This window comes from Petaurus breviceps, unplaced genomic scaffold, assembly GCF_028583685.1.
Source record: "Petaurus breviceps papuanus isolate PSGF00001 unplaced genomic scaffold, PetGlider_PUasm1.0 90650, whole genome shotgun sequence".
NCBI lineage: Eukaryota > Metazoa > Chordata > Mammalia > Diprotodontia > Petauridae > Petaurus > Petaurus breviceps.
The window spans coordinates 4931210-4958533 of record NW_027187299.1 but is presented as its reverse complement, the minus strand read 5'-3'; the positions used below and the strand labels follow the sequence as shown (position 1 = coordinate 4958533).

Here is a 27324-nt window from a genome sequence, read left to right as displayed (position 1 = left end):
CCTCATTTTGTTGAGCCCTAACATTTATGTCCATGATATACATAATACTGGAGTCACCATCTTATAGGTACTTTGTCAGGTTGAAGAATGAAGAGCATGAAAGGATTTAAGGAATAGACAAAGAGGAAAGAGGAAGAAGGAGAAAAAGGAGGAAGAAACAAATAGGAAAGAAGGAGAAAAAGATCAGGTTTGCAGGAGTTCTAGATCATCATTGATTCCCTATATCCATGGGCAGTTAGTTAAGCAATAAACATTGACTTAGGAATGATATGTCTAACTCTCTCTGGCTAAAACAAGATGATAATATTGTACTGTCTCATGTGAATGTCGGGGAGGGGGCAGGGATTTAAATGTGTGTTTTCACTTTTGAGACCTTTGACTGTGGAATAGATTCATTTAATTTTTTTGCCCCAAAGTAATAGTTCAAGCTTAATGTTTGAAGAAATAATAGCTCATATTTGCTTATTATTTCAAGGTTTATGATATACTTTCCTTAAAAACTATCCTGTATGGTAGTAGTCTAAATATTATAATCCAGATTTTATAAATGAGGAAACTGAGGCTCAGAGAGGTGACGTGCCTTGCCCATAGTCGCAGTGCTAGTAAGTGAAATGGAACATGTTCCCAGAGTGTTTTTGCCTGCAGAATGGAGCCACTTGGCACACAGTTACCTGTGCTTTTATATTAGTCTAGGGAAAGTGATACTAAAGATTCAGTTCACTGGTGGTTGAATGAGGGAAGGATTTGTCTTCAGAAATATATTTTCAAAGTGACCTCTAGAGGATGCTGTTCCAACTAGAAAAAAAAATAACAGCCACTCAGGTGCATTGCTCTGTCATTTAGATATTTACCTCTTGGGAGACTGAGGTTTTGTGCTAACCAGAAGACAGGGTGAAAGCCAGAGATGTGTTGTTGCTGACAGATATGTATAATAAAATAGGAATGTGAATGAAGATTGAGGGGTGGGGTGGATGATACAATTGTTTGACCTGTTTCACTTGCCTTTTGTTCTTGTTCAACTTTTTTTTCTATGATAATCAAGGAGGTTGGTGGCAGGCTGGTAGACTTGGTAGTCTTAGCCTCTACACAGCTCCTGTAGGGACTTTTTGTGCAAAGTTCCCAAAATGGGTGTTGGGAGCACAGTACCTCTATTGAGGATCCAATAAGGCTTAAAAGGAATTTCCTAACTCTACTTTATGCAGTATTTTGTGGGGATCCTAGGTTTCAAATTAGTACCAGAAATAGTCAAAAGAATATAACAAATCTTAATATGAGAGCATTCCAGCTGTGTTTTGTTGATTGTGCCTAAATGTAGCAGCTCATAGCCTGAGGCATAAGCTAAAAGAGTTGTCAATCTACCTTGTTAGGGAGAGGCTTTTTAGTCACTACCACCTTTCAGAGAACTGATAGCTCCCCCAAAATGACCTGGAACGCAGAAGGAGAAGTTTGACAACCACAAGACCAGCAGAGATGCTGAACAGAGACAAGGTAATGTCTACTAGAAAGTAGAGGTGTGGTAGCTAATGCAGAGATAAGTTACCTAGCAATTATGACCTGCCAACCAGAGATACATTGTATCTTTGGTGCACTGAATGGTGTCCCCCCTGGCCCAAAAGAACTGATACATCTTCAAACCTTTAGGAGTACAGTACGACCAACCATATTTTATTTATTTGAATTCTCTGCTGATAATACTAGAAATGGTGAACCTCTGAAGTACATTCCTAGTAGTATGGCTACTGATTTGTCCATTGGTTTTTAATCTTCTGATAAGCACAAACCCTGCTTTTTGGTTCTCAGAGGAGGCACAAACACGAGATCCTATACGTAAGCACACTTTACATGTGGAAGTTACTGGTCTAGTCAGTTAACCCTTCCGAGCCTCAGTTCAGACCTGTAAGTTGAGGGGGTTGGATTCCTCATAGGACAAGACATCTTTACTTTTTGAGTGCTCTAGGTCAATTTATACACTTTCTTATGTTAACTTTCCTTTTTTTTTTCCTACAGAGAACAGTGTGAAGGAAAATACTGTAAAGTACATGGAAATACTGGAAGATAAATTACACAGGTGAGGATAGTACACAGTAAAAATCCTGTTAATGAATTCAAATCAATCAAATATTTCTTAAGTGCTTACCATATGCCAGGTACTGTACTAAGCACTAGGGACACAAAAAGAGGCAAAAGACAGTCCCTGACCTCAAGAAGATCACAATCTAATGAGGAAAACAACATGGAAACAAATGTATACAAAGCAAGCCATATTCAGGATAAATTTAAAAAAATAGTTAAAAGAGAGAAGAAACTAGAATTAGGAGGGACTAGGGAAGGTTTCCTGGGATTTCAGTTGGGACATAATGGGAGATCATCTAGTGCAGTGGAAGAGGAAGAGCATTCCAGGCATGTTGGACAGCCAAAGAATATGTTTAGAGATTAGAGATGGAATGTCTTGTTTTTGGAACTGGCCTTCTGACTGTTTCACAGGTGTAAGAAGATTGAAAAGGTAGGAAAGGCTAGATTGTGAAGGGCTTCCCAAATAGTTATAATAGAATTTAGTTAAAATTAATGCCACCCTCAAGATGCCAATCCTAGTTTTGGGAAGTCCTGGAAATGCAATAGAGTGCAGTCTCTTTCTATAATAAATAAACAAGCTAAGGAATGGGCTTTGAACATGGCAGAGAGCAGGTATCATGTATGATCATTCCCCACCCCCTTTTCACTCCTTTGTTTTAGGGAGGGGAACCAATAAATACATTCCTAAATTTTGAGAGTAGGAAGAAATGCAACTTGGATTTCACATTTCAGAATAAGAAGGAGAATCTTGTTGATGTTGTTAAAATCTGAAATTGTTACTTAGTCTCTTTTCCTTTTACTGTCATGGCTAAGGGGGTCCTGTGGGTTTTAAACCAGTTCATGCATGTTTTGGAACAATGAAAAAATGCACTTCATAGGTTCTGTTTTGAATCCTAAATCAAAACCAGCATGAAAATTCTTGGTTGATTTTTTTTTTGCCTCGAGTAGGAATGCAGATTTGAAAAATGTACATGATGTTATAGCATGTCAAAAAGTTTTCAGTTCCTGAAGACATGTCCTTTAAAAAAAGCAACCAATAAATCTCAAGTACTAGGATCTGCTCCTAATTAAGAAAGCAAGTTCTGAAACATAATAAAGGCCTTCTTCCTAGGTAGTTATTTATTTTTATGGAGACAGTTTTGCTACTATTTTGGAAACTGTTAAATGACCCACTAGTAGGCTCTTTCTTAAAGCATTGCCTACTAACATAGACACTATGGCTAAAATGACACCTTTCCCTTAAAAGATTATGAGAGGGGAGATCTTATTCCTGAGGTATACTCCAAAATCTTAATAAGGTCATATTTGTTTCTGATGTTGTGCAAGCAACTTCTTTAAATCATCCACTGACCATTTGCTTCCACATGAGGAACTTTGGGTGCCCAGAAGGAGCGAGGAATTAGAATCAGTGTGACAACTAGGCAGCAAAGAATATATGAGAAGTGTCTCCCACTTCTACGACCTATGCTAGCATCAGGTACCCTGACTTAATATTGACTCATCTCCTCTACAGTTTGGGGATACTGAGGCAATGTATTTTCCTGGTTATCTTCTTTTGAGCATTTTCCTGAAATCCTCTGTGTGCTTCTGCAACCTTTTCAAAATTAGAGAAAAAATATACAACACTAATGTCATGATCACTTTTCATACAGGATATAGTAGTATATGAACCTTTCTTCCTTATTTCTAAATTCAAAACATGGCATATCTGACATTCAAATATATATCTGTCCATGTGCATGAAAGGAGATGTGTATCAACAAAATTATGCTATTTGAGCAGGAGTCTTTTCTCTTGATAGCTTCTTCATAATTACTAGCAAATTAGTGATAGTTTGCTAGCTATTAGAAACAATTATCTAAAACTTCCTATTGAGTTAGCTTGATTAGTCTGCACTGGTCAACAGATCAGAGCCTATCCCCTTAAATCTTATGAAATTGGATTCTAATCATTCAAAATTCTTGACTTATAGAACTAATGTGGGCTGACAACCTAGTTTTCATATCAATAGTCTCGTGCATTTCTAGAATGATTTCATATCAGTATTTGAAATAGAAACTCATGTTTTAGAAGTAATCCACTTAGCTGTGTTATACTAATACTACATATACTTATTCCCTGTTCCTTACACTGCCATGCCTAACAGATAACATGATCAGAAAAGAAGAATCACCAAATGGGTACTTGATAACAGAGGTTTTTGAGTGTCCTCAAGTGATCCTTAGTATCAGTGCTATGGCCATTCCACCTGCTGCCCAGGAGAAAGGAGAAGAAATTTTAGATTCCTTGATCCTTATACCATGGAGTAGAGAAGTAAACAATTATTTTCTCAAGCTATTTTTGTGGGAAAGATAGAAAACTGTGACCTAGGTAATAGGTTGGATTTGAGAACTAGCTGAAAAGCCAGAAACAAAGATTGGTCATTCATGGTTGAATTTCACCTTTAAAATACTTCATTGTTGCCTTTCGTTTTTATACCCTCATTACATTACCTTAATCCCTTTCCCCATTGAACCCTCTGTTTTATCAAAGAAAACTGTTTTAGCAGGGGTGGCCAGGTGGCTCAGCGAGTAAGAGCACCGGCTCCAGTGTCGGGATGACCTGGATCAAATCTGGGCTGAGATACTCAGCACCATACCCAGAAATAATAACTGGCTGTGTAACCTTGAGCAAGTTACTTAACCCTGATTGCTTAAAAAAAAAAGAAAAGAAAACTGTTTTAGCAAAATCAACACAGGCACAGTATAGCAGCTATATCTGATAGCAAGCATATACTACATTCATATTCATAGCTACAAATACTCTCCTGAGAAAATTGACATATATTGTTTCATATTGTCAGTTTTTGGAAGATCTCTAGTTGACTGCCTATGTGTAATATTTTTTTTACCAATTTTTTCACTATCCTTTTTCCCCACCATTTTCACCAATTTTCATCCATCAATCAAGGGCAGAAATAGCATATTTATAAAATTTGGAAGGTATAACTAAATGTTGCATAGGATCTTAAAGGCAGCTAAGTGTCCAGAGCCAGGAAGAGTTGAGTTCAAACCCAGTAGCTGATATTTCCTAGCTATAAGACCCTGGGCAAATCATTTAACCTCTGTTTGCCTCAGTGGCTTCATCTGATGAATGGAGATAATAATTACATTTTACTATCCTAGGTTGTTTTGTGGATCAAATGAGAAAATAATTGTAAAATGCTTAGCATAGTGCCTGGCATATAGTAAGTGCTATCGAAGTGTTAGCTATTATTATCTTGATCAACTAGAATGTGAGTCTGAATCCAATAAGATAATTTGTTTTAAATTTTTTTTTTTGCTTTTTAGAAGGGGGGAATGCAGGGCAATTGGGGTTAAGTGACTTGACCAAGGTGACATGGCTAGTTTTGGTATTAAGTGTCTGAGACTGGATTTGAACTCAGGTCCTCATGACTCCAGGGCCGGTGCTCTATTCACTACACCACCTAGCTGCCCCCTAATAAGATGATTTTTAATAAGAATAAAGGTATAAAGTCTTATATTTCGATCTAAAACAAATTTCATGAGTAACTGATGGGGGAGCAGTGGCTGGATAACAACCTACCTAAAAATGTTTAGTGAGTTCAATGGACTGAAAATTCAATATGAGTCAACTATTTAACATGGCAGCCAAAAAGTTCATGCATTCTTAAGTTACATTAAGAATTATGGGGGTGCAGGGGCGGCCAGGTGGCTCAGCGAGTAAGAGCACCGGCTCCAGTGTCAGGATGACCTGGGGATCAAATCTGGGCTCCGATACTCAGTACCACACCCAGAAATAACTGGCCGTGTAACCTTGAGCAAGTTACTTAACCCCTATTGCTTTAAAAAAAAAAGAATTATGGGGGTGGCTAGGTGACACAGTGAATAGAGCACCCACCCTGGAGTCAGGAGGACCTGAGTTCAAATCAGGCCTCAGAAACTTAACACTTACTAGCCGTGTGACCTTGGGCAAGTCACTTAACCCCAATTGCCCTGCCCTCCCTTCTGGCATGCCTAAAGTATTTTGTTGAGTTATAGGGGTCTCATTTTTAGGAAGACAATAGATAAAGTGGAAAGTTTGCAGAGGAAAGTGACCAGAACAGAGATCTTTTGAAGGAATTAAAGATATTTAGCTTGAGGAGAAAATTTAGGAGAGTGAGGGTATGACAGCCTTGTCCAAATGTTTTAAGGGTTGTCATGTGGAAGGGTCATTCAACTTCTAGAAGACAGAACTAAGAGCAAAGGGTACAAGCAGGAAAGATGTAGATTTGGGGTCTAATGTCAGAAAAAAAATTCCCAATGATTTGATTTATCCAGAAGTTGAATGGGCTGCCTCAGTAGTTTTTACACAACACCTGTTAAAAGGCAGATAAATCAGAGGAAATAAAAATGCATTTTTTTCATCTTAAAGACTAGATGGTGGAAAAATCCATGAGTAAATTGAATAAAGCTCAATCTACCCCCTTTAAGGGCTATCAGGTTTGGAAATCACAAGCTCAAAGTACTTGGGAACTGAATAGACTGTTTCTTTCCTTAGGGTTTAATAGAAGAACCTCTTATAAGCTAGTGCCTAAGAGCCAGAGTTAGATTTAATCATTTGCTGTTTTGAAAACAACCCAACCAACTCAGATGAGGTGGCATTAAGGTTTTCGTTCTTACTTTGAAGCACTTAAAGTTATGAAAAGCTAGGTGTCGAGGATGCAGGATAAAATTGAAGCCTGCTTGTACTCCTTCCTGAGAACTTTACAGGAATGGGATTTTATGGATAGACAGACTGATCAATGTATAGATCAATCAGTAGACTAATAGAACATTTATTAAGCACTTAATAGGTTTAAGGCACTGTTCTAAGCACTGAAATACAAATACAAGAAGAGAGACAGTATCTACCCTGAAGGAGATTAGATTTTAAAGAAAGAAGACCACACATAAAAGGGAACTAAAAAAATGGGGGAACACGGAGTTGGGGGGAAGAGAGTCAAGTTGGGAGAGTCGGCTGCTAAGTCACGTGTGGCTGATGTGGCTGTTTGCTGAAATGGAGGTTCCTTGTGCTCTCATACAAAATCCCATGTCTCATCAGGTGGAATTTGCCTAATGTTAAATGAAGGGCACAGTTGGCATTTATTTCATGGATATCACTTGTACAACCAGCCAAACTGCCTATTTCAGGACCAAAGATGGGCCCCTAAGATTTATTCACAATAGGATTTGCTTTGGGGTATCAGGAGTCATGGGAAGGTTACCTAAATGTACCTCTCCTTTTCCCTAATTTAATATCTGAAGTTTTTACCTAAAGGAGAGGTTTCATTTGGGTTTGTTATCATTTCCATATGCTCTAGGCTGCCTGTTCTTTATCAAGACTGCAAGGAAAAAAAAAATTAGGAGGAAAGAGCAGCTGGAAGGCCTAGTTCTGTGCAGCCTTCCAGAGTCAGCGACTAAATAAACCCTGCCCTGTGAAATAGAGAGAGTGGCCTGCCAAGGAGGCAGAAGCTGAGCCTGCATGAAGTGACTGCGTACCCTGTCGTCTGTTTTTCTTGCTCTCCAGTTTTAATGGTGTGTGACTGAGCCAGGAAAGTTAAAGCTTTCTACTTTAATGGTGGAGGACCAGGCCCTTCCTTTTCTTTTAGGCTTAGAGTTGCCAAAACTTTAAATTTAAGTCTCTTGGACCTCATAATCAAACCTGGTTTTATTCTCCATTAAATCTACAGTTTGAAGAGACATTTCTTAGGTTCATAGATGGGTTGCATTTTCCTATAGATTTTATTTCCAACCACCCAGTTTCTGGGAGAAAATTAATTACTATCAAATAGTAGATCACATGTCTTCAGGCATGGCTGGGCCAAGTCTCTCCCATCCCAGATAGATATGTTTTCATATATATATATATATATACATGCATGCATACACACATGTACATATGATCTATTTCCTTCCCCCCCTCTTTCTTTCAATTTTCCAAAAGTATTTCAATTTGCTTTCTGAATATACACTATACCTAAGAAATCCATACTTGGATTTAATCTATATTATCATGAAGCTAGTAAATACCAGATCAGAGGTACTTTTTAATGTCATAAAGAAATAATGAAGATTTTAAAAATCTTACTAGAAATTTACTTGAAATTTTAAAAACTAATTTTTATTTTATGTTGTTAGTATAGATGTAAGATAGAGAGAGGAGGGGTCATTGGACTTTCTTGCTGGGCTTTTTTCCTTCTCAGTAATGGCAGCTATAGCTAACTCAGATACCCCTAGCTACTTGAACTGGAAGTTGCAATGGGCATAGCAATACACATACACGTGATATTGCCCATACAGGGAGAGGATGCTATATGGATTCACATATACCCCTCCCCCTCCTGATGTGCTGTCTTTACCTTAAGTTTTAAAGAAGAAACCTCCAAATGCTATGAGAAACCTGAAGAGGACAGGGACATTTTTAGTTGGAAGGTGGGAGGAAGGATCAGGGAAAATGGCCTATAAGGATATAGCACCTGATTGGGACCTAAAAGGAAGAGTAGAATTACAATGGATGGAGATCATTCCAAGAGGAACAGATGGCATGAGCATAGACATAGAAGAGGGCAGGGCAATAATGCAGATGGTGAGTAATTCAGTTTGACAAGAAGGGGAGTAGTGGGGAATAAGACTCAAAAGTAAGATTGGGACTGGATTGTTGAGAGCCTTGAATGCCAGGATCAGGATTTTATACTTTTTCCAGTAAGCATTGTGGACCCATGGCAGTTTTTTGAGTGATGTGATCAGAGTAGTTTGTTAGGACAATAATTCGGGCAGTGATATAGGAGATGGTATATAAAGAGTATAGAGAGTAAGCTGAAAGATTTGGAGGCTATTATAAGAGCGGAGAAGAGAGAAGGGCTCAGACCTGGGAGGTTTATAGTAGAAGTGAACTGTGAAAGGAAAAAGAGGCTATGACTGGAGAAGGCAGATGAGAGTACAGGACAGAGTGAAAAAAAAAGAAGTCAGTGTCCTGGATTAGCATTTAAGACCTTCTTCCAGAAGCTTATGCCCCTTAGTCACCTCTGAGGTGTTTCACAACATGACAGCTGAAGGCCTAAGAAAATTTTTATTCTAGGGTTGTTGCTACTAATCTTCACCCACTGGAGCTGGTGTTTGCAATGGACTTTGAGCTTTTGACTCACTTCACAGGCAAGGCTTAGAAGTGAATGAGATCCCTAAAGGTAATAGACATGATGCTTTTCATTTAAAACAAAATGGATAGAGGGATTACAAAATTTCCTAGGTACCAATTGTCAAACCATTTTCAGTAGCATGGTGCCTTAGAATAGGTCAGGGATCTCCTGAGGTTAGAGTGAAGTTCCTCGGGTTCAAGAGGCAGTCCTCTGGAGGTTCAGAGATTAAGGAAGAATGTGTACTCAGGACTCAGTTGAAACTTAAGCATAGAAGTGAGACAAGGTTTGTGGAGGAGAGGAAAAAGAAGGGGGTCCATAGATAACCAGAACCTGCGTCACACAGGGCCATTTATATAAGGAGAGTCTCAGGATGCTTGAGTTGGGAGATTGTGCCACTCCCCAATATGAGGGTCAAATAGAGAGATTCTTTGAAGGTAAAGGGGTGGGCCCAGTGGCCTTAGGGTTTACTCATTTATATATCAGGCTTATTAGAGTCACCTCTGAAGTGGTTCCTAGTACATGCCTCGGTTTACACCTGTAATCTCTGCTATTGGGGAGACCAAGGTTGATGGATTGTTTGCTTTTGGGGGTTCTGAGCTTCAGTGTCCTAAGCCAATATGGTGAACCCTTTTTCCTGAGAAGGTGGGGGAAGGCAAATCCCAGGTTGGAGCAGGTCAGAACTTCTGTACTAATCAATGGTGAAATCTAGTCTAAGCAAGATAAAAAGACCCAGTTTTTAATTTTTATTTTATTTTAGACTCAAATGCCAGAACACAAGTAAAGAATAGAGAAAAGAAACAAAAACAGACCAAAAAATTAAAAAAAAAAACTAAAAAACCCACTAACCCCTTGATATACAGTAATTATTTGATTTATCTTCTTACTCTTGGTATATATTGGGCATCTTCCATTTTAACCAGCAAATCACTGCCAGATTAATCTTTCCAAAAAAAACAATTTCATCAAATTTCGTCTTTGTTTAAAAATCTTTGATGACCCCCTTTTGTTTAACTAGACAAATTCTAGTCCCTTGGCATTAAAAAAAAATTACAGAATCTGAGTTCAAACTACATTCCTAACATCATTGTCTGCTGTTATGTTAGTCATTGCTGAGCTCTAGTTCTATATCAGTCTATAGGACACTTGAAACTACATACCCCATAAACATCTCAAACTAAATGTATCTCAAAGAGAATTCTTTAACTCCTTCTCCATGTTACTCCTTTTCCAAATTTCCCTATTTCAGTCCAGGGAATCACTCTTCCAAGTACCCAGTTTAGCTAGCTTAGAGTGGTCCTTGATTCCTTGTTCTCTCTGCTTCCTGCCTCCCTGTCCTCATATCATCAATTGACAAGTCTTGTTGATTCTACCTCCACAGCATCTCTAATGTATTCATTCCTTTCTCTCCACTCATGTATAACTACTACTCTAACTCAGTTTCTCTTTCCTGCACTATTGAATTAGCCTCTAAATTGGTTTTCTTGACTCAAATCTCTGTGTTATCCAATTCATTCTCCTCTACACAGCTGCCAAAATGATTTTCCTAAAGCACGAGTCTGACTTCATCATCTCTCTATGCAATACACTTCAATTGATTGAAAATCAAATACAAATTACTCTTGGCATTTAACATCCTTAACAATTGGACTCCAACCTCCATTTGATTGGAATAAACCCTTCCTCACCTCTGCTTTTTAGAGTCCCAAAGATCATTCCAAAATCCATCTCCTTCATGAGGGTTTTTCCGACCTGCCAGCTGTCTTTTCTTGTATATACATTCAGTATATTTATTTCATATATGGTTAATGTATACATGTTTTTCCACCAAGAGAATATAAGTTTCTTGAAGGCAAAGAATACTTCATTTTTTTGTATAGTACTCCTCCCAGCTCATACTGACTTGGAAAGTGTTATGCAAAACAATGAAATACTTCCTTCCTTAAAGAAACTTGCATTCTTTTTGTAGTGTGAAGAATTACTTCTTCCTTGGGAGTGCTAAGGGCTTATAATATGATGCTGTATCAACAATGCAGTATTCACAATGCCTATGGGAACTATAAATATACTGATTAATCACAAATGTAACAGGATCTCTACATGGAGAACATAGCTAGAACATTTATTCAAACACCAGAAAACTGAGTCCCCAAACCAGAAAGTCGAAGCCATCACAGTAGCCACAGAGTTGGCACACATGGTTAATGCAGTAAACACCCACATTCTCAAGCCTTCAAAACAGAACAGTCTACCTCAGGCAAAGATCCTCCTCTCCTCACTCATGGTAACCTCTCAGCCTTCACATAGCTTGCTCCCAGCAGCTCCTGTTCCCGCAGTTCTTGTCCCTGGCATTCCTCAGTGGGAGGAATTCTAGTAGAAATTCTTAGCAGAAATTCTAGCTGGCTCAAAAAAAAAAACCTGCTGCCACTGCCACTTTCAGTCACCATGCTGGCTCCAGCCTGGCTCCTACTTGGCTCCAGCACCTTCTTGCTCCACCCCTGCCTGCTACGTCAGCAAGTTCAAGGGCCATGGAAGATCTTCAGATCCCATTACCATAACAGATACTACTGAGCTTCCATCATGTGGGCACTCCAATATCAACCTAGACGTTCATACCAATTAGTTTCTAGAAAAGAATATTTACTGAGAAGGCAGAATAAAAACAACAATTATACATTTCCCCCCTGTAGGAGGCAAATTCTTCCTTGAATATGAATACAAGGTCCCCAGGGAAAGTGATCTCAAACTTACAATATATTAAGGACTGAGACATATATCCATAAGATGCATGTGACTAAGGGGTACCTACTTTCTCCTGTCTCTAGAAATTCTTTCTTCCCTATAGAACATTCTCCTTTTGGTATGGCTCTATGCTTGTCTCTGAGGATCGGTGCTTTTCTAGAGTTTATAGCCAGCTTTACTCTCTGTCACAAGAGGTCATGTTTCCTGAAGCTTCTTCATCCTTGGGGGACTATCAGTCACCTCGATCTGCAGGCATGTCATTAGCTCTACTAATCACTCGCTGGTGGGACCTCTCCTGATGACTCTTATGGACCTCCTGAACTTTGGGAACTCACCAAAGAAAGAGAGGTGACTTAGACTAGGGTAGGATAGTGGGGAAGCCACTAGCTCTCCCTCTCCCTACTCTCTCCCCTCCTCCCTAAAAACATACCCCGCAGCTCAAAGCAACCCTCCTCACTTGAAAGCGTCCAGGGAAATGAGTGAAAGATCATTTGCTCAGATCTTTTGCATACACACTTAGTTCTGGCTTAGCCTCTCCTGAGTCATCACTCCTTCTGCCTCCAAATCAAATTAGAAAGATTTTTGGCCTCATGACGCCAGCCTCTCAGGCACTCCTAGCTGGAAATTGCCTCCCCAAAGTTTCATGTGTTGGATTGGAACCAAACAAGAAATACCTGGCACATTCTCTGTCTAACCCACCATGAAGGGCAAATCTCAGCATTCTCAAAGGGCCTGGCTCTCATTGGCCAGTCTCCTCCCCCATTACATTTATATCTTCAATGCTAGCCAAATACTTGGCACATAGAAAATGAGGAAATAGAAATGCTTATCAATTGACTTATTTATGAAACTTCCATTCTAACTACAAAGGTCTATTTTATTTTCCTGGAGTTTACTAGTCTTTCTGCATCTGTACTTTTTCTCATGCTGTTCCAGGGAGGCCATCTACTTTCATCTTGGCCTATGAATCCTCCCTATATATGGGGGATAGTAATAGCTCACATTCATATAATAGTTAAAGTACTTTTCTCACAATAATCTAACTAGGCAGGTATTTAAATTATGATGATGTACAAATCACTTAATCTGTTCCAATCTATTTTCTGGTCTATAAAAATGGATATTTAATATGTGTACTATCTACCTTACAGGCTTGTTGGAAGGAAAATGGTTTTAAGCCTTAAAGTGTGTTGGTGTTACCATCCCTATTTAAGTTATCAAAATGGGGGTTCAGTGTGGTTAAAGGATAGCTTGTATTTATAACAACATACATTTACATAGCTTTAAGATTTGCAGAGTATTTTACATATATTTTCTTATTTGATATTACTAACAACCCTAGAAGGAAGGTTCTAATATTATCCCTATTTTATAGAAGAGGAAACTGAGGAAGACAGAGGTTAAGTGACTTGCCCAGAGCCACATAGCTAGTAAGTGTCTAAGACTGAATTCAGGTCTTCCTTACTCCAAATCAATTGCCTTATGGATATATTCATATCTAAACCTAAATGATCTGAAGTCCAAGTATGGTATTCTTTCTGCTACATGTTACCCTTCTGCCTGTCTCCACTATTCAGAGTTGTCCCTACCTTCCAAAGTTCAGTTCAGATTTCTATGTCTTTGAGTCCTTCTCTGACCTGGGTTCAAATACCACCTCTGTCGTGTACTAATTGTATGACCATCAGCAAGTCATTTAATTACCCAGGGTCTCTGTTATCCAGCCCATAGTGATCTTTCCCTCCTCAGAATTCCTATAGAGGAATACATCTATTCTTGATTTAAAACAGCCAGTTAACTTAGGTCTCTAGATGCAAAAAGAAAAATGAGATGCACCCTAATGTAGATCTGACTTACTAGCTATATGACCCTGGGCAAGTCACTTAACCCCTATCAGCCCCAGTTTTCTCAACTGTAAAATAGAGATAATATCAGAACCTACCTCCAGGGTTATTGTGAAAATCAAATGAGATGATGAAAAATGCTATGCACCCTGAGAGAGCAAACTGATGAATTCTGAGTATAGAATGAAGCATTTTTTTTTCACTTGTTTTTCTTGCCCTTTTTTTTGGCAACATGGCCACTATGGAAATATGTTTTGCATGACTTCACATGTATAATAGATATCATATTGCTTGTCTTCTCGCTGAATGGGGCAAGGGCTAGAGGGAGGGGGAGAGAATTTGAAACTCAAGATGAAAAATAAGGTTATTTTTTTAAAATGCTATAAAATATATGTGTTATAAAATGCTATCAAAAATATCAAATGAGAATTTGGGGAGCTAGATGGTACCATGGGCCTGGATTTGGGAAAACCTGAGTTCAAATCCAGCCTTAGGTACTTACTCTGTGTGAACCAGGGCAAAGCATGTAACCTCTTTGAACCTCAGTTTCCTCAACTGTAAAATGGAATAATAATAGAACCTCCCTCACGGAATTGAAGATAACATTTGTAAAATGCTTAAAATAATTCCTGGAATATGGTAGATACTTAATAAATGCTGGTTCTTTCCCCCTTCACTTCTCCCCACACCCAGTCCAAGATGGCCTCACAGGATGTTGCCAGATTAACTGATTTCCTTGTGAGGAGATGCTACTGACCTGTCATGAACAGTGTGTGGACTTTGGGTTAATTTTCTGATCCTAGTCCCTTCTCTCTTCCTCACTTTCTTCCCTTCCCCTACCTCAAAAATGACAGCACACTCTGGCAAATTAGCTAGGGTGGGCAGTCAGTCAGTCAATAAACCTTTATTAAGTATTTACAATCTGGCAGACATTTTTCTAAGTGCTGAAGATAAAATTACTAGAGAAAATATAGTTCCTGCTTTCAAGGAGCTTATATTCTAATGATGGAAGTCAATATATAAAAGGGGAGCTCAGGAGGTGGAGGGGGGAAGGATGATTAAAATAACTTACATAGACATTGAGATGTTATTAAGAGAAAATTAAATAGGAAATAACATTAAAATTAGTACTAATCTTGTAGTGCTATATTTTCCTAATTTATTTTCAGATCTCTGAGTGATTTAATACTTACAGTCAGAAATTTTCCTCCCTAAAATGTCCAAATTATGTATCATTCAAGGATGCAGTTGCTTAGAGGAAAAAAAAACAAACAACCCAAATCTTTCTGAACTCATAGCCCTTAATTTCTCTCAGTAAGAAAGCTTTTCCTTTAGGCTAAAAAAGACAAAAACATTCCCATCTCAGATACCTCCTTCTTAGTATCAAGTCTATTTTTTAAAAAAGGAAGATAAGAACATCTCTATGGGATATTTAGATAATAGTGATATAAATCAATCAATCATATGGACTTGAGATACTTTCTTAAAAGAAAAAGACCAAAGGCTTAGGGGAGAAGGAGAAGAGATATATTGGAGAAAAAAATAAAGAAAAAGAGAGTGAAGGAAAAAAAGAGAAAGGAAGGAAAAAGGGAAGAAGGAGGAAGAAAAGATGAAGGAAGGAAGGAGTAATGGAGGAAAAAAGAGAAAGAAGTAATCTAAGAGTATTCCTCTTGTTATTACCAATTTAATTTAGAGCATTTAGAGTCTTCCTCATGAATGTTCCAAAAGAACCCCCTCCCCGACCCCCGAACCCCCCTTTGGAACTTTCTTCCCTTTTCTTTTCAGAAATGATCTCATGTCCAAATGGTGTTACATATGATTGATTAATTTATATCACTCTTATCTAAATATTTGTTTTACTTCACAAGGATTTATTAATCTTCTTTAATATAAAATCTAAGTAAAGAGACAAAGGGCTGCATAACATGACTTGAGGCACTGGCCCCTATATCCCCCCCAAACCTTTCCACTTGTTTGAGATCCAACTTAGACTTTAGTGGCATTTGAGAGTAATATTTTTTACTCCATGTGCCATTCATATCTTATCTATGGGGTCCTCTGGTCTTAATTGATTCACATTTGAGAATTTGGAAGCCCATGGCCATAAAGGGGGAGAAGGAAGGACAAGTACATCTATTTTTAGGTGAAGGAAAAAAAGGTTTCATTTTGGGTGAGTCATTTCCCCTCTGACCTTTACCATCCTTATGTATACATGGCATAATACTTCAAAAGTTTGATATAGAAATCTCTCTATATGTATATATATATATGTATACATGTATGTGTGTGTGTATATATACACACACACACACACACACACACACACATACCTGGAAACTTTCAAACACCGTGAAAGATGTCATTCCTATTAATCTTTAGGTTGACAGCTTCATGGTTTTACATTCATTCTATTCTACTTATAACCCTCTGAAATACTTTTTTTTTGGTAGCATCATAGGACCTTCAATCTAGGTGTCCTTACCACTAACGCTAAAGACAAAAGAAGGGAAGATGGTCTCATTAAGGAGAGGAAATTAAAACTGAAAATGGAGAGATTTGGTTAAAAATAAAAAAAGATTGGATGATAGAGGAGGAAAAAATGGGATATTGAGACTGATCCCATACTTCCTGGCCTGGGAGGCCATTGATATGGTCATATTGCCCACTGAAATCAATTACTCAATTTATTTATTGACTTCCAAAGCTAAAAATGAGTGATAGCTTGGGAAGAAAGATGAACAACTCTATCTTTGATCTATTTATCAGTTGTTATAGATACCATGTTATACTCAATTGTACTAAGGGAAAAAGTTTGGGTAGAATTATGTTTATACTTTTTTCTTCCATGATTCCATACTATTTATGCCTTTATACACTTAGAAATGCCAGAATATGTCATAATTTATCCATTTCACTACATCCATCATATTTTAAAATTTAACATTTTTTCAACCAGCATTTATTAATTGCCTGCTATGTGCCAGGCACTAGGCTTCATAAGGATACAAAGACAGAAGCATCATAGACTCTGCCCTAAAGGAGCTTATTTTCTGGGGAGTAAGGGGCACTAAATAGGTACACAGAAAAGTAGATATGAAATATTTGCATGGTAGATACAAAGTAATTTTAGGGACATTAACAAAAAATATGGGAACAAATAGGATTGGCTTCCTGCAACAAATTCAAATCCCAATTAACTGAAAAAAATTGCCCAGATCAGAAGATTTCAAGGGCAGGGGGTGGGGGTGGGGGGAGGACGGACCAGAAGTTTTGAGATCTTCATGGCATTACTTGTATTTTGCTCTTGCAGTTATGCTGAAGAGTTGAGAAAATCTAAAGGAAAAATTAATCGTGGTGTCAGTGGGAACCCCAGTAGGTAGAGAACCAATTTATCATTAATTAAGTGACAAGGCTTTTTAATGATTCAAAGAAGAGTTGTCAAGATTGCATGATAGTTTAATTTGCCAACGGGTGATGAACCTGTTAACTCCAACCACATGATTAATAAAAGTAAAACTCCTCTTAGAACATTTCATGGACCCATTTCTCATGTGGCACCATTTTAAACGCATCTTCTTAATGCACTTTTCTTACTTTACTGATGACAGCATCCTGGCAAATGTAGGTTAGACACAATATTGCACATAAACTTTCCAGTGACTCATTTAGTGCCTTTCTTCCCCAGCTCCCCTCTCCCACTTGTACAGCCCCACTCCCCAGCTTCCTGGAGTCACACAACAAGTGTGAGAACATTAGTTACAAAATAGGGAGCTACAGACACTTTAGATGCTGGGATGCTTCCCATTATATCTCTTGGCCCACACAGTGTTGGGCCTTAAATCCCTTATCACAACTGCCTCAGGCGGAAAACATTTTTTTTTTCTCCCTGTAGCAGCCGATGTAAAGATGACATTTCTTGAGCTGAGGGAATTTAATGTGATTGTACTGTACTCTAAGCCTCAGAAGATAATTCTGTCACTTCCATTCATCACAAAAACAGGGCCTTTGAGTTGTGCCTTTTTTCCCCCTTTCTCCTTAAATCTCCTTGATAGAAATCATAAAATTATTTAGGGGACTGGGGAGAAGGAAATAACAAAGATGATGACTTGTGACAATTACACAAAGCCATTTGATTGAGTTATTTTCTTTATTATTCTGGAAATGAGAAAATAAATGAACACCCCCCTGGTTCTCACAAGCGGTGGCATATATTCTCCCTGTGCAGACTGGTAATGAGGCAGGGCCATCTCACTTTGCAAATGAACACCGACCAGTCCCCCTTAATTGACTCTCAGCCTCCATATTTCCCTTGATTTATTGCTACTTAGCAATGTTTGTTTTTGCTCTGATGATGGCATTTGTCAATTTTTTTTTGTAGCTACTAAAAGGAGAATGTTCAGGATTGAAAAGTCTGGCTTTGACACGAGGTGTGCTGATCTGGGCAGTTGCCTGCTTACTAGACCATGAAGGGGAGAGACCTTTCTTTGAGATCTCTTGCTGCCCTATTTTCCAAAGAAAGGCGAGAGCACAGTTCTGTGTATCTAACCTGGAGCATGCCTCACCTGATTTCACACATCTAAAAGAGGCATCCTTCAGAGAAGTTATTCAAGTGAAACCAACTTCCTGGGAAATTTGGCTTCAGCTTCTTCCCTCCTTTTCCTCCCCTCCTCCCCACCACCAAGGCTGTCAATGCTCATTTGCTTATGTAATAAGTATGATAATGATGTCTGGCTTCTGGTGTCTTAGATTACATTCTAATGGAGAATTCCCCTCAGATAAGATTCTCCTGGACAACAGCCATAGTTACTAGAAGTGAGAATTTGGCTTCCAAATTGGCTCTGAAATAAAAATGGAAATGGAAGGTCTCCTAATAATGTCCATAGGACCATAGAGCTAGTACTGGAAGGGACCCCAAGGGCTTTCTAGTCCAAGTTCCACCCTCTAAAGATGGGAAAACTGAGACTCAGGGAAGTTAAATGACTTGACCAGGATAAACCTTGGTCCTCTGACTTCATTTCCAATCCTCCTTCCGCTATTTCAAGTGACCATGTGCCGTAGTAGGACAGATTTCTTTTTGGAGTCATATCTGGGTTCAGTTTCTGCCTCTGATTTGTAATAGTCATGTTGATTGATAATAATGATAACAATAATAATAAATAGCTTGACTTCATATAGCACTTTAAGGTTTACAAAGCATTTTTCACATTAATTTAATTTGATCCTCACAACAACCATATTAGTGAGAGGCTATTATTATGCCCATTTTACAGATGAGAAAACCAAGTCTGAGAGCTATTAAATGACTTGCCCAGGGACACACAGCTAGTAAGTATCTGAAGCATCATTTGAACTCAGTTCTTCCTTGTTCTTAATTCAGGTACCTCTCAGTGCCTCAGACAATTGTCTAAGACTCTAAGTTGCAAATGAGTTGCCTCTTTTCATAGATATAAGCTTTTATAGCAAGCATTCCCTGTACTGATGAAATCACAGACCCACATCCTTCCCCCTAAAAACACCCCAAAACAATAAGGTCTCAAGTTGTAGATGTTAGCAAAAGTGACTGCCTTAGTGTGTTCAAATATATTTCTCATCTTACTGTTGCTCTTATAAACTCAGATGCCTTACTCTTGTCCTGAGGCTTAGGAGTATGAAAGAGAAGCAATTTCTCAACATGAAAGAATATCCCCTGAGCCATGTTCACTGCATGAGGGGCAAATATGTGTAAAAGCTTTAATATGAAAAGAAAATCATCTTTAGGATGGTCTCCACATGTTCTTCATAGGGGATAGTGTTAGTGCATAGGACTAGCCCTGGGCAAAGTTGTGAAGCAGCTGATGCCTCCATTCTGGCACTGACCTATCTTAGTCAATAAAGTATTTGTTAAATGTCAACTATGTGCCAAGTATTGTGCTCAGGGTACAAAAACAAAAGTGACACAGTTCCTGTCCTCAAGAAGCTGCAGCAGAGATCCTACAGATATAAACAAGTAGGTCAATTAATCAGTCAATAAACATTTATTAAGTGCCTATATATCAGGCACTATGCTAAGTACTGTGGATACAAATAGAGGCAAAAAGCTGTCCCTGCCCTCAAGGAGCTTACAGTCTAGTGGGGGGGCAACATGCAAGCAGATATATACAAAGAAAGTAATATACAGGATAAATAGGAAATAATTAACAAAGGAAAGTCACTGGAATCAAGAGAGTATGGAGAAAGCATAAAAGACGAAATTTTATCGGCAACTTAAAGGAAGTCACAGAGGTCAGTAGTTGGAGTGGAGGACAGAGAGGGTTTTAGGCATGGGAAACAGTCAGAGAAAATGCCCAGAGCCTAGAGATATATTTGTAGGTACAAAATATTCAGAAGGTATACACGTCCATTTGTTTTTCCCTTTCAGCATCCCCTTCTTGGGTACACCGTGTTTTCAGGCTGTATCTTTGCTGCCCTGGATCCCCAGCTGCAGTTTATCCTGTGCTTTCCTTAACCTCCCCACATCTCCATCCATACTTACCTGATATCTGACCCATTCCCCTCAAGGCTCTGTTCTCTGATAACTAATGTAACAGATGAATATAGACTTACTCCTTTTCAGAGTCTGTGGAGTTAACAGATCAATTTGTTGCCTCTCTCAAGAGGTGACTGGATAAAACAGAGTATGGGTTTAGGAGTTAGAGCATTGTTCCAGTTGAATTCTGTCTTTGCTATTTTTTTTTAACTTGGCAAGACTTCAGTTTGGGGCAGCTAGACGGCATGGTGTCTAGAGCACTGTACCTGGAATCAGGAAGACCTGAATTCCGATATGTCCTCAGACACTTACTAGCTATGTGGTCCTGGGCAGGTCACTTAACCCTGCCTGCCTCAGGTTGCTCATCTGTAAAATAAGTTGGAGAAGGAAATGGCAAATCATTCCAGCATCTTTGCCAAGAAAACCCCAAATGGTATCACAAAATATTGGACACAACTGAAATGACTGAAGAACACCTTGTGCCAGGTACTGTGCTACACGCTTTACAATTATTGTATCATTTGATCTTCGTGGCAATTCTGCAAGGTAGATGCTGTTATCGTATCATTTTACATTTGAGGAAACTGAGACAAACAGAGATTAAGTGACTTGCCCAGAGTCACACAGTTTGTAAAGTTGAGGCTGGATTTAAACTCAGATCTTTCTGACTCCAGGCTGTATGCTCTATGTACTGTTCCACATAACTGCCCCAGAATATGCATGTACTTTTATAAAGCACCTATTATATGTTAGGCATTGTGCTAGGCATTTTACAAAAATTATCTCATATGATCCTCACAACAGTGCTGTGAGGATTTGAATTCAGGTCTTCCTGATGCCAAGTTCAGTGTACTACTGCATCACCTAGCTGCCTCTAATGATAAGTTTTTTTTTCATTTTTTTTCTTTCCTCCCCCTACCTTAGAGATAGCTGCCATTAGATAGAAATAAATATATAATATTATACATATATGTATATATGTGTTTATATACGTAAAATTATTCTATATATACTTCTATTTATCAGTTCTTTCTCTGAATGCAGATTTCAATGATAAATATTTTCAAAAATTTGCAAGCTCTCGAGGAATAAGACCTATTCTGCTTTCCTTTGAGGATGAAACCAGGAGTAACAAGTAGACATTACAAAGAGACAGAAGTTTGATGTAAGGAAAAGTTTCATAGCAATTAGACTTTTCCCAAAGTGGATAGCCTGCTTCAGGTCACATAGTGAATTCCCCTTCTTTGAGGGTCTTCAGTCAGAGGCTAGACAACAAATTGTTGTTGGGGTTGTTGGAGAAGAGACTTTTGGTTAAGGTTGGGCTGGATCAGTGGGTTCATAATTTCAGGTCCCCAGATACCTCTACCCATGATCTATTATGGGAATTCTATTAACTTGGGTGGAAAAAATATATCTTTTTTTTTTTTTTGCTTTTTTGGAGGGCAATTGGGGTTAAGTGACTTGCCCAAGGTCACACAGCTAGTTTTTATGTATGTGTATGTTAAGTGTCTGAGGCCAGATTTGAACTCAGGTCCTCCTGACTCCAGGACCAGTACTCTATTCACTGCACCACTAGCCACCCCAGGAAAATATATCTTTTATGTCAGTATAATTGGTTTCCTTCATATTCTTGTGTATTTTAAATTACATGCATTTAAAAACATTATTCTGAGAAAGACTCTAAGAGTCCATGGGCTTCACTAGTCACCAAAGGGGGGGGGTCCATGATGCATAAGACAGTTAAGACACCCTAGACTAAATGGTTTAAGAAGTCTCTTTCAGTTCTTTCTGTCCTTTCCTGCTTTAAATCTATGTTCCTATCATTTGTGATTTCATTATAAATATTTATTTGCATTAAAGCCTTTAGGAGACAAAATCTTTACCCAGTTGTCCAGTGGTAGCAATTCTATTTTTTTTGGGGGGGGAGGAGGGAAGGCAAGGCAATTGGGATTAAATGACTTGCCCAAGGTCACACAGCTAGTAAGTGTTAAGTGTCTGAGGCTGGATTTGAACTTAGGTCCTCCTGACTCCAGGGCTGGTGTTCTATTCACTGCACCACCTAGCTGCCCCATAATGGTAGCAATTCTAGGCACCAAGATTTGCTTTACTGGTGCCAGTGACCTTTTTTGGTAAGGGGAGCCCTTCCAGGTACTCCTCAAATTCCACTAAATTGGCAGCTACCACCTCCCCCTCTTCATAGAGTGTACAATGCTAAAATGTTACCAATAATTTATATATGTGCATATATATATACATATATACACACATACATATATATATATATGTATAATTTAAAGGTACTGTGACACAATAGATAGAAAGCTGGCCTTGGACTCAGGAAGATCTGAATTCGAGTTCAGTTCTTCACACACTGGCTGTGTGACCCTGAGCAAGTGACTTTACCTCTCAATGTCTCACAAAGCTTTCTTAAGACCTTAAGTTTCAGAGAAAGTATTGATCTGCATTGGTAAAGGAAACTTCTCCATGAGATCTCCCAATAGTGGTGAAATTAAGGTCCAGTTAAAACACACGTACATATCCACACATAACCAGAGGTTTTCTTTAAATTTGGGCATTGGATTTCTTTTATCCTTTTAAACAGCTCTGAAGTTCTATGTTCAAGTTGTTCATCCGACTGGGAATTGACGGGCTTGTCACCCATTGTCACCTACCTCCAAATATGTAGTGAAGGAAATAAACATTTTCCTGCCAATAGGGATTACAGTGTGTTCATTTTTGGAAGGAATCTAGAAGACAGGCATTAGGTAATTCTCTTAAGAAAAAATAAGTGCCGAGGTCGATGCTAGGACTCAACAGGTCACCAGTAACAGGCACAAGCTGGAAAAGCAGGCTGCCAATTATAAACAGGCAAATGAGCCCACCAACAGCTCTTGCCTGAGTTCTGACTCTGTATGCCTGGCACTAGAACCACAGGGAGCTTTCGAAAACTGCAGCCATTTGTGGTGGGAGGATATTTTTCCTGGCCTAAGTGTATATGGCTATCAAATTACATTCCCCACAATCTTAGCACTTCAAGCTGTGATCTCCTCACATCTCATAAATGAAGCAGGGGTCAAGCTGAGCCAGGAGAGCAATGGGAAACCGTGATCTGCAACGTGTCTGGCACTGACATGTGGGAGACCATTGGAAGACCTGGATGGGTTTCTGTAGGCAGGGCAGGCCTTGCCTAGGAGCTTAGCATGTGAAATGCAGGATGCTTTCTGGATGTTTAACCTCCAAATCACTTTGGAATTTGGGCTTGATTGAAAGAGAAAATAGTTACTGAGATGATGACAGCACGTGCAAGATGGACCCTGAGCCATGATAATTGAGGCTGTTGGTAATTTTGTTGAATTTGAATGGAAATGAATGCTGGCTCATGTGTCCTCAGCCTAAAAGAAATCAGGGTGAATCTAATGAAAATCAGGCAATGAACCTACGAAAAAATTTACATATTTGCCTCTTTTTTTACTCTTCTATTTCCATTTGATTTTTATAGGAATCTATATAGAGGGGGAAGGGAAACTTAGTCTACCATTGGCAGATGCTTCTATCCTTTTAGCTTAGTGATCGGGGAAGTTCTGTAAACAGTTAGAAATAGAATAGGGTGGTGCTCATAATTATGATGGAGCCAAACATGTCTTTTATAAGTTACATGCAGTTTGAACAGCCTACTGATTTCTTTCAGTGGGTTTCAAGGTTGGGCTATTGTTATGATAAACTAAGCCAATGACATCTTTTAAAATCTCATTTTCATTGATACCTTTTGTCTTTGCATCACCTTAATTTCTGAATCTCTCTCCTACTCCTGCATCCAGAGAGCCATTCTTTATAATAAAGATTTAAAAAGATAGAAGGGATAAAAAGCAGTTCAGCAAAATTAATCGGTGCATGAATCATGTCTAAAAACCTATGCAGTATTCCACAACCCTAGTTTTTCACTCCTGCAAAAAAAGGGAGGGAGATACATTTTCTCAATTCTGTTCAAGGTCAAACTTGTCAACTGATAATATCTTCAATGTATATAGTACTTTACTCCAAAGGGTACAAAATATAGTAGAAGCATCTTTACAGTATTATTGTCCTGCTCATCAGATGATTTTAAGTATACAGATCTATTAATAGTATCATTCACATTGTGAAAATAGTATCAGTAATATAAAGTGTGAATAATAGAGTGATCTGGGAAGTTGAGCTTTTAAAGGACAAGGATAAAGATGAAAAGAATGAGGAAATAAAACAGCAGTGTGTGTGTGTGTGTGTGTGTGTGTGTACCAGAAATCGCACTGGATCAGGAGTCAGGGGATCTTTATTAAGAGCCTAAGCTCTACTCTTTAATAGCTATGTGACCTTGGGCAAACTACTTTTCTCAGTCTCAGTTTTCTAATCTGTAAAATGAGTGAGTTGAACCAGATGATGCTTTATTAAGTGTTTACTATTTAAGCCAGGATAAAAAAGCCAGGCACTGAAGATATAATGACAAAAGCAATACAGATCCTTTGCAAAGGAAATTGAAAATAGTGTCAGTAATTTGGTGATGACCTTATTGATATGTGGGACATCAAGATAAGAATCACATGCTTTCAAGAAAATTTCCTTTATTTTTAAATGTCACCATAATTGGAAGGGTCAAAAGCAGTCAGGCTAATCAATGGCAAAGGAAGTAAGGCTACCAGTGCCTCTTGTCTTACTTTCCAGAGTTGGACGATTTCAAGACTCATTATAATGTTTCTTTAAGAACCAGATTTCTTGGGGTGGCGAGGTGGCACAGTGAATAGAGCACTGGCCCTGGAGTCAGGAGGACCTGAGTTCAAATCCAGCCTCAGACACTTAACACTTACTAGCCGTGTGACCTTGGTCAAGTCACTTCACCCCAATTGCCCTCCAAAAAGCAAAAAACAAAAAAACCCAACTAGATTTCTTTTCTGGCTTTAGAATATGAGAAATGGGGAAATATAAAAATGAGGAAATGAGTATCAGCTTTGTTCCTTTCAAATTCTTCCTCAAACCTATTGTTTCTGAAATGATTAATTATAAAACTGGTTTCTCCATCACTTCTAATTAGGTCTGGATTTCTCAGGTTGTGCACTTAATATTAATGATAACAATAGTTAGCACTTACATAGTGCTTCTTTACCTAATCATCTCCTTTGACCCTTGCAGTGAACCTATGAGATAGTTATTACCATTATTGTTAAGTATTTATTAATAATGGTGTTATCCATCAATAAGATATTTATGACCATAGGGATTTAAATTAGCTTGAGGCATTATAGCTTTACTTATAGAAGACTTTTTAAAAATGCTGATTATACAGTAGCCTCTGGGCTGCCACCTTGACCCAAACACTCAGTGCCTTAAGGCATTTGCTGTTGATACTCAGTGGGTTGCCTATGGCTCTTGAAAAGAAGGTCCCACTGAGCTCTTGGAAGGCATTGCCAGGCCCTTACTGAAAGCCTCCTCTCTTCCCTCTTGCTCTGAGTTACTGACATTTTTATGTGACCCACAGCTATTTCTGGATCTCTTTTAGTACCACATTTGTGCCTATGGCTCTGAGAATGGTGCAGATTATTATAAAAGTTTAAATATAAGAACCAGGTTCCTTTACTCCATGACTTTTACTATGGAGGAAAACACATGAATGAGAAATGCAGATGTGATGTTTATACCATGCAATTGAGTTAGGATAAATGGAAGTGGGGGCAACTAGGTGGTACCATGGATAAAGCACCAGGATTGGAGTCAATAAGACCTGAGTACAAATCCAGCCTTAGACACTAACTGTATGATCTTGGACAAGTCATTTAACCCTGTTTGTCTCAGTTTCCTCATTTGTAAAAATGAGCTGGAGAAGGAAAAAGCAAACCACTCCAGTACCTTTGCCAAGAAAACCCCAAATGGGGTCATGAAAAATCAGACACAACTGAAACAAATGAACAACAACACAAACAACAACAAAAAGAAGTAGTCTGTGGTGATGAACAATATGATACCATGAGTACATCCTGGTAGTAAAATGACCAGAGGATCACAGACTCCATGGGACCAGAGAATCATAGATTCTGAGCTAGAAGGGCTGCTAGTGGTCATCAAGTTTTACCTGTTCATTCTGCAGATGAAGAAACTGAGTCACAGAGGTCAAATGACTTGCCCAGGGTCTCATTGCTAGTAAATATTTTAGGTGGAATTTCAATTTGTATCATCTGGGCTCCAAGTCCAGTTCTCTGTCCATTTCTCCTTGTGGCCTCTAGTTCAGTCTCATAAAATGTAGAAACTCCTTCTATAGCAGCTCAATAGACAGGCATATAACCATGTTTAAATGTCTCCAGTGATGAAGCATGGGGGCTTACTGTCTGTTATAAGACATTCAAGTCTACCAAAGAAAAGGGTTTTTAAAATTTCAACAAACTATTTGTGGTGTTAGCATTTCAATTAGCTCTTTACATGGTGACAGTCATTAGTGATGGTGATAAAATTAACAATAGACTTCATTTTTACCTTTTAAGTAGAACTTGGTCAGCTGCCACAACTGTTTGCTAAAAGGACAGGAACCAGAGTCAGCGATAGTGTACCATAAGTAATTTGGGATGAGAGTATTGAAATTTTTGGACATCAAACAGCCATCCAGAAAAAAAGACATTAAAAAAAGAAACTGACCTTTTAGTTTCTAAGAGGGAAGAAATGAGACATTTGAATGCCACCTGGTGCAGCAGAAAGGGCACTTGATTAAGAATTAGAAGACCTGGATTTCAGTCACAGTTTTACTATTTGTTAATTATATGATATGTGGCAAGTCACTAATATCTTTGAATCATCACTTCCTCAACTTGCCTTATCTTAATGATAATTTTAGCCTTTAAAAAGTCAAGGAAACTTCTATTCTGAATTTGATTATCATCAACAAGGAAGAACAAGTTTCTAGGGTGATAATGGATGATGGAAACTTTTGGGGGAAGTAACTATTTATCTTTAAAATTTGTGAAAGAGAAAGAAAGGAAATTGAGGAATAA

The 27324-nt window shown here is 38.5% G+C and overlaps 1 protein-coding gene across 1 annotated transcript in view; it reads left to right on the top strand.

The window, feature by feature from the left end:
* The window catches only part of DISC1 (DISC1 scaffold protein), a 555671-nt gene that overhangs the window by 437118 nt on the left and 91229 nt on the right, over window positions 1-27324 (top strand). The window contains exon 10 of the mRNA XM_069064870.1: window positions 2008-2068. Within this exon, the coding sequence (XP_068920971.1) occupies window positions 2008-2068 (61 nt within the window). The remainder of the gene's footprint in view (window positions 1-2007; window positions 2069-27324) is intronic.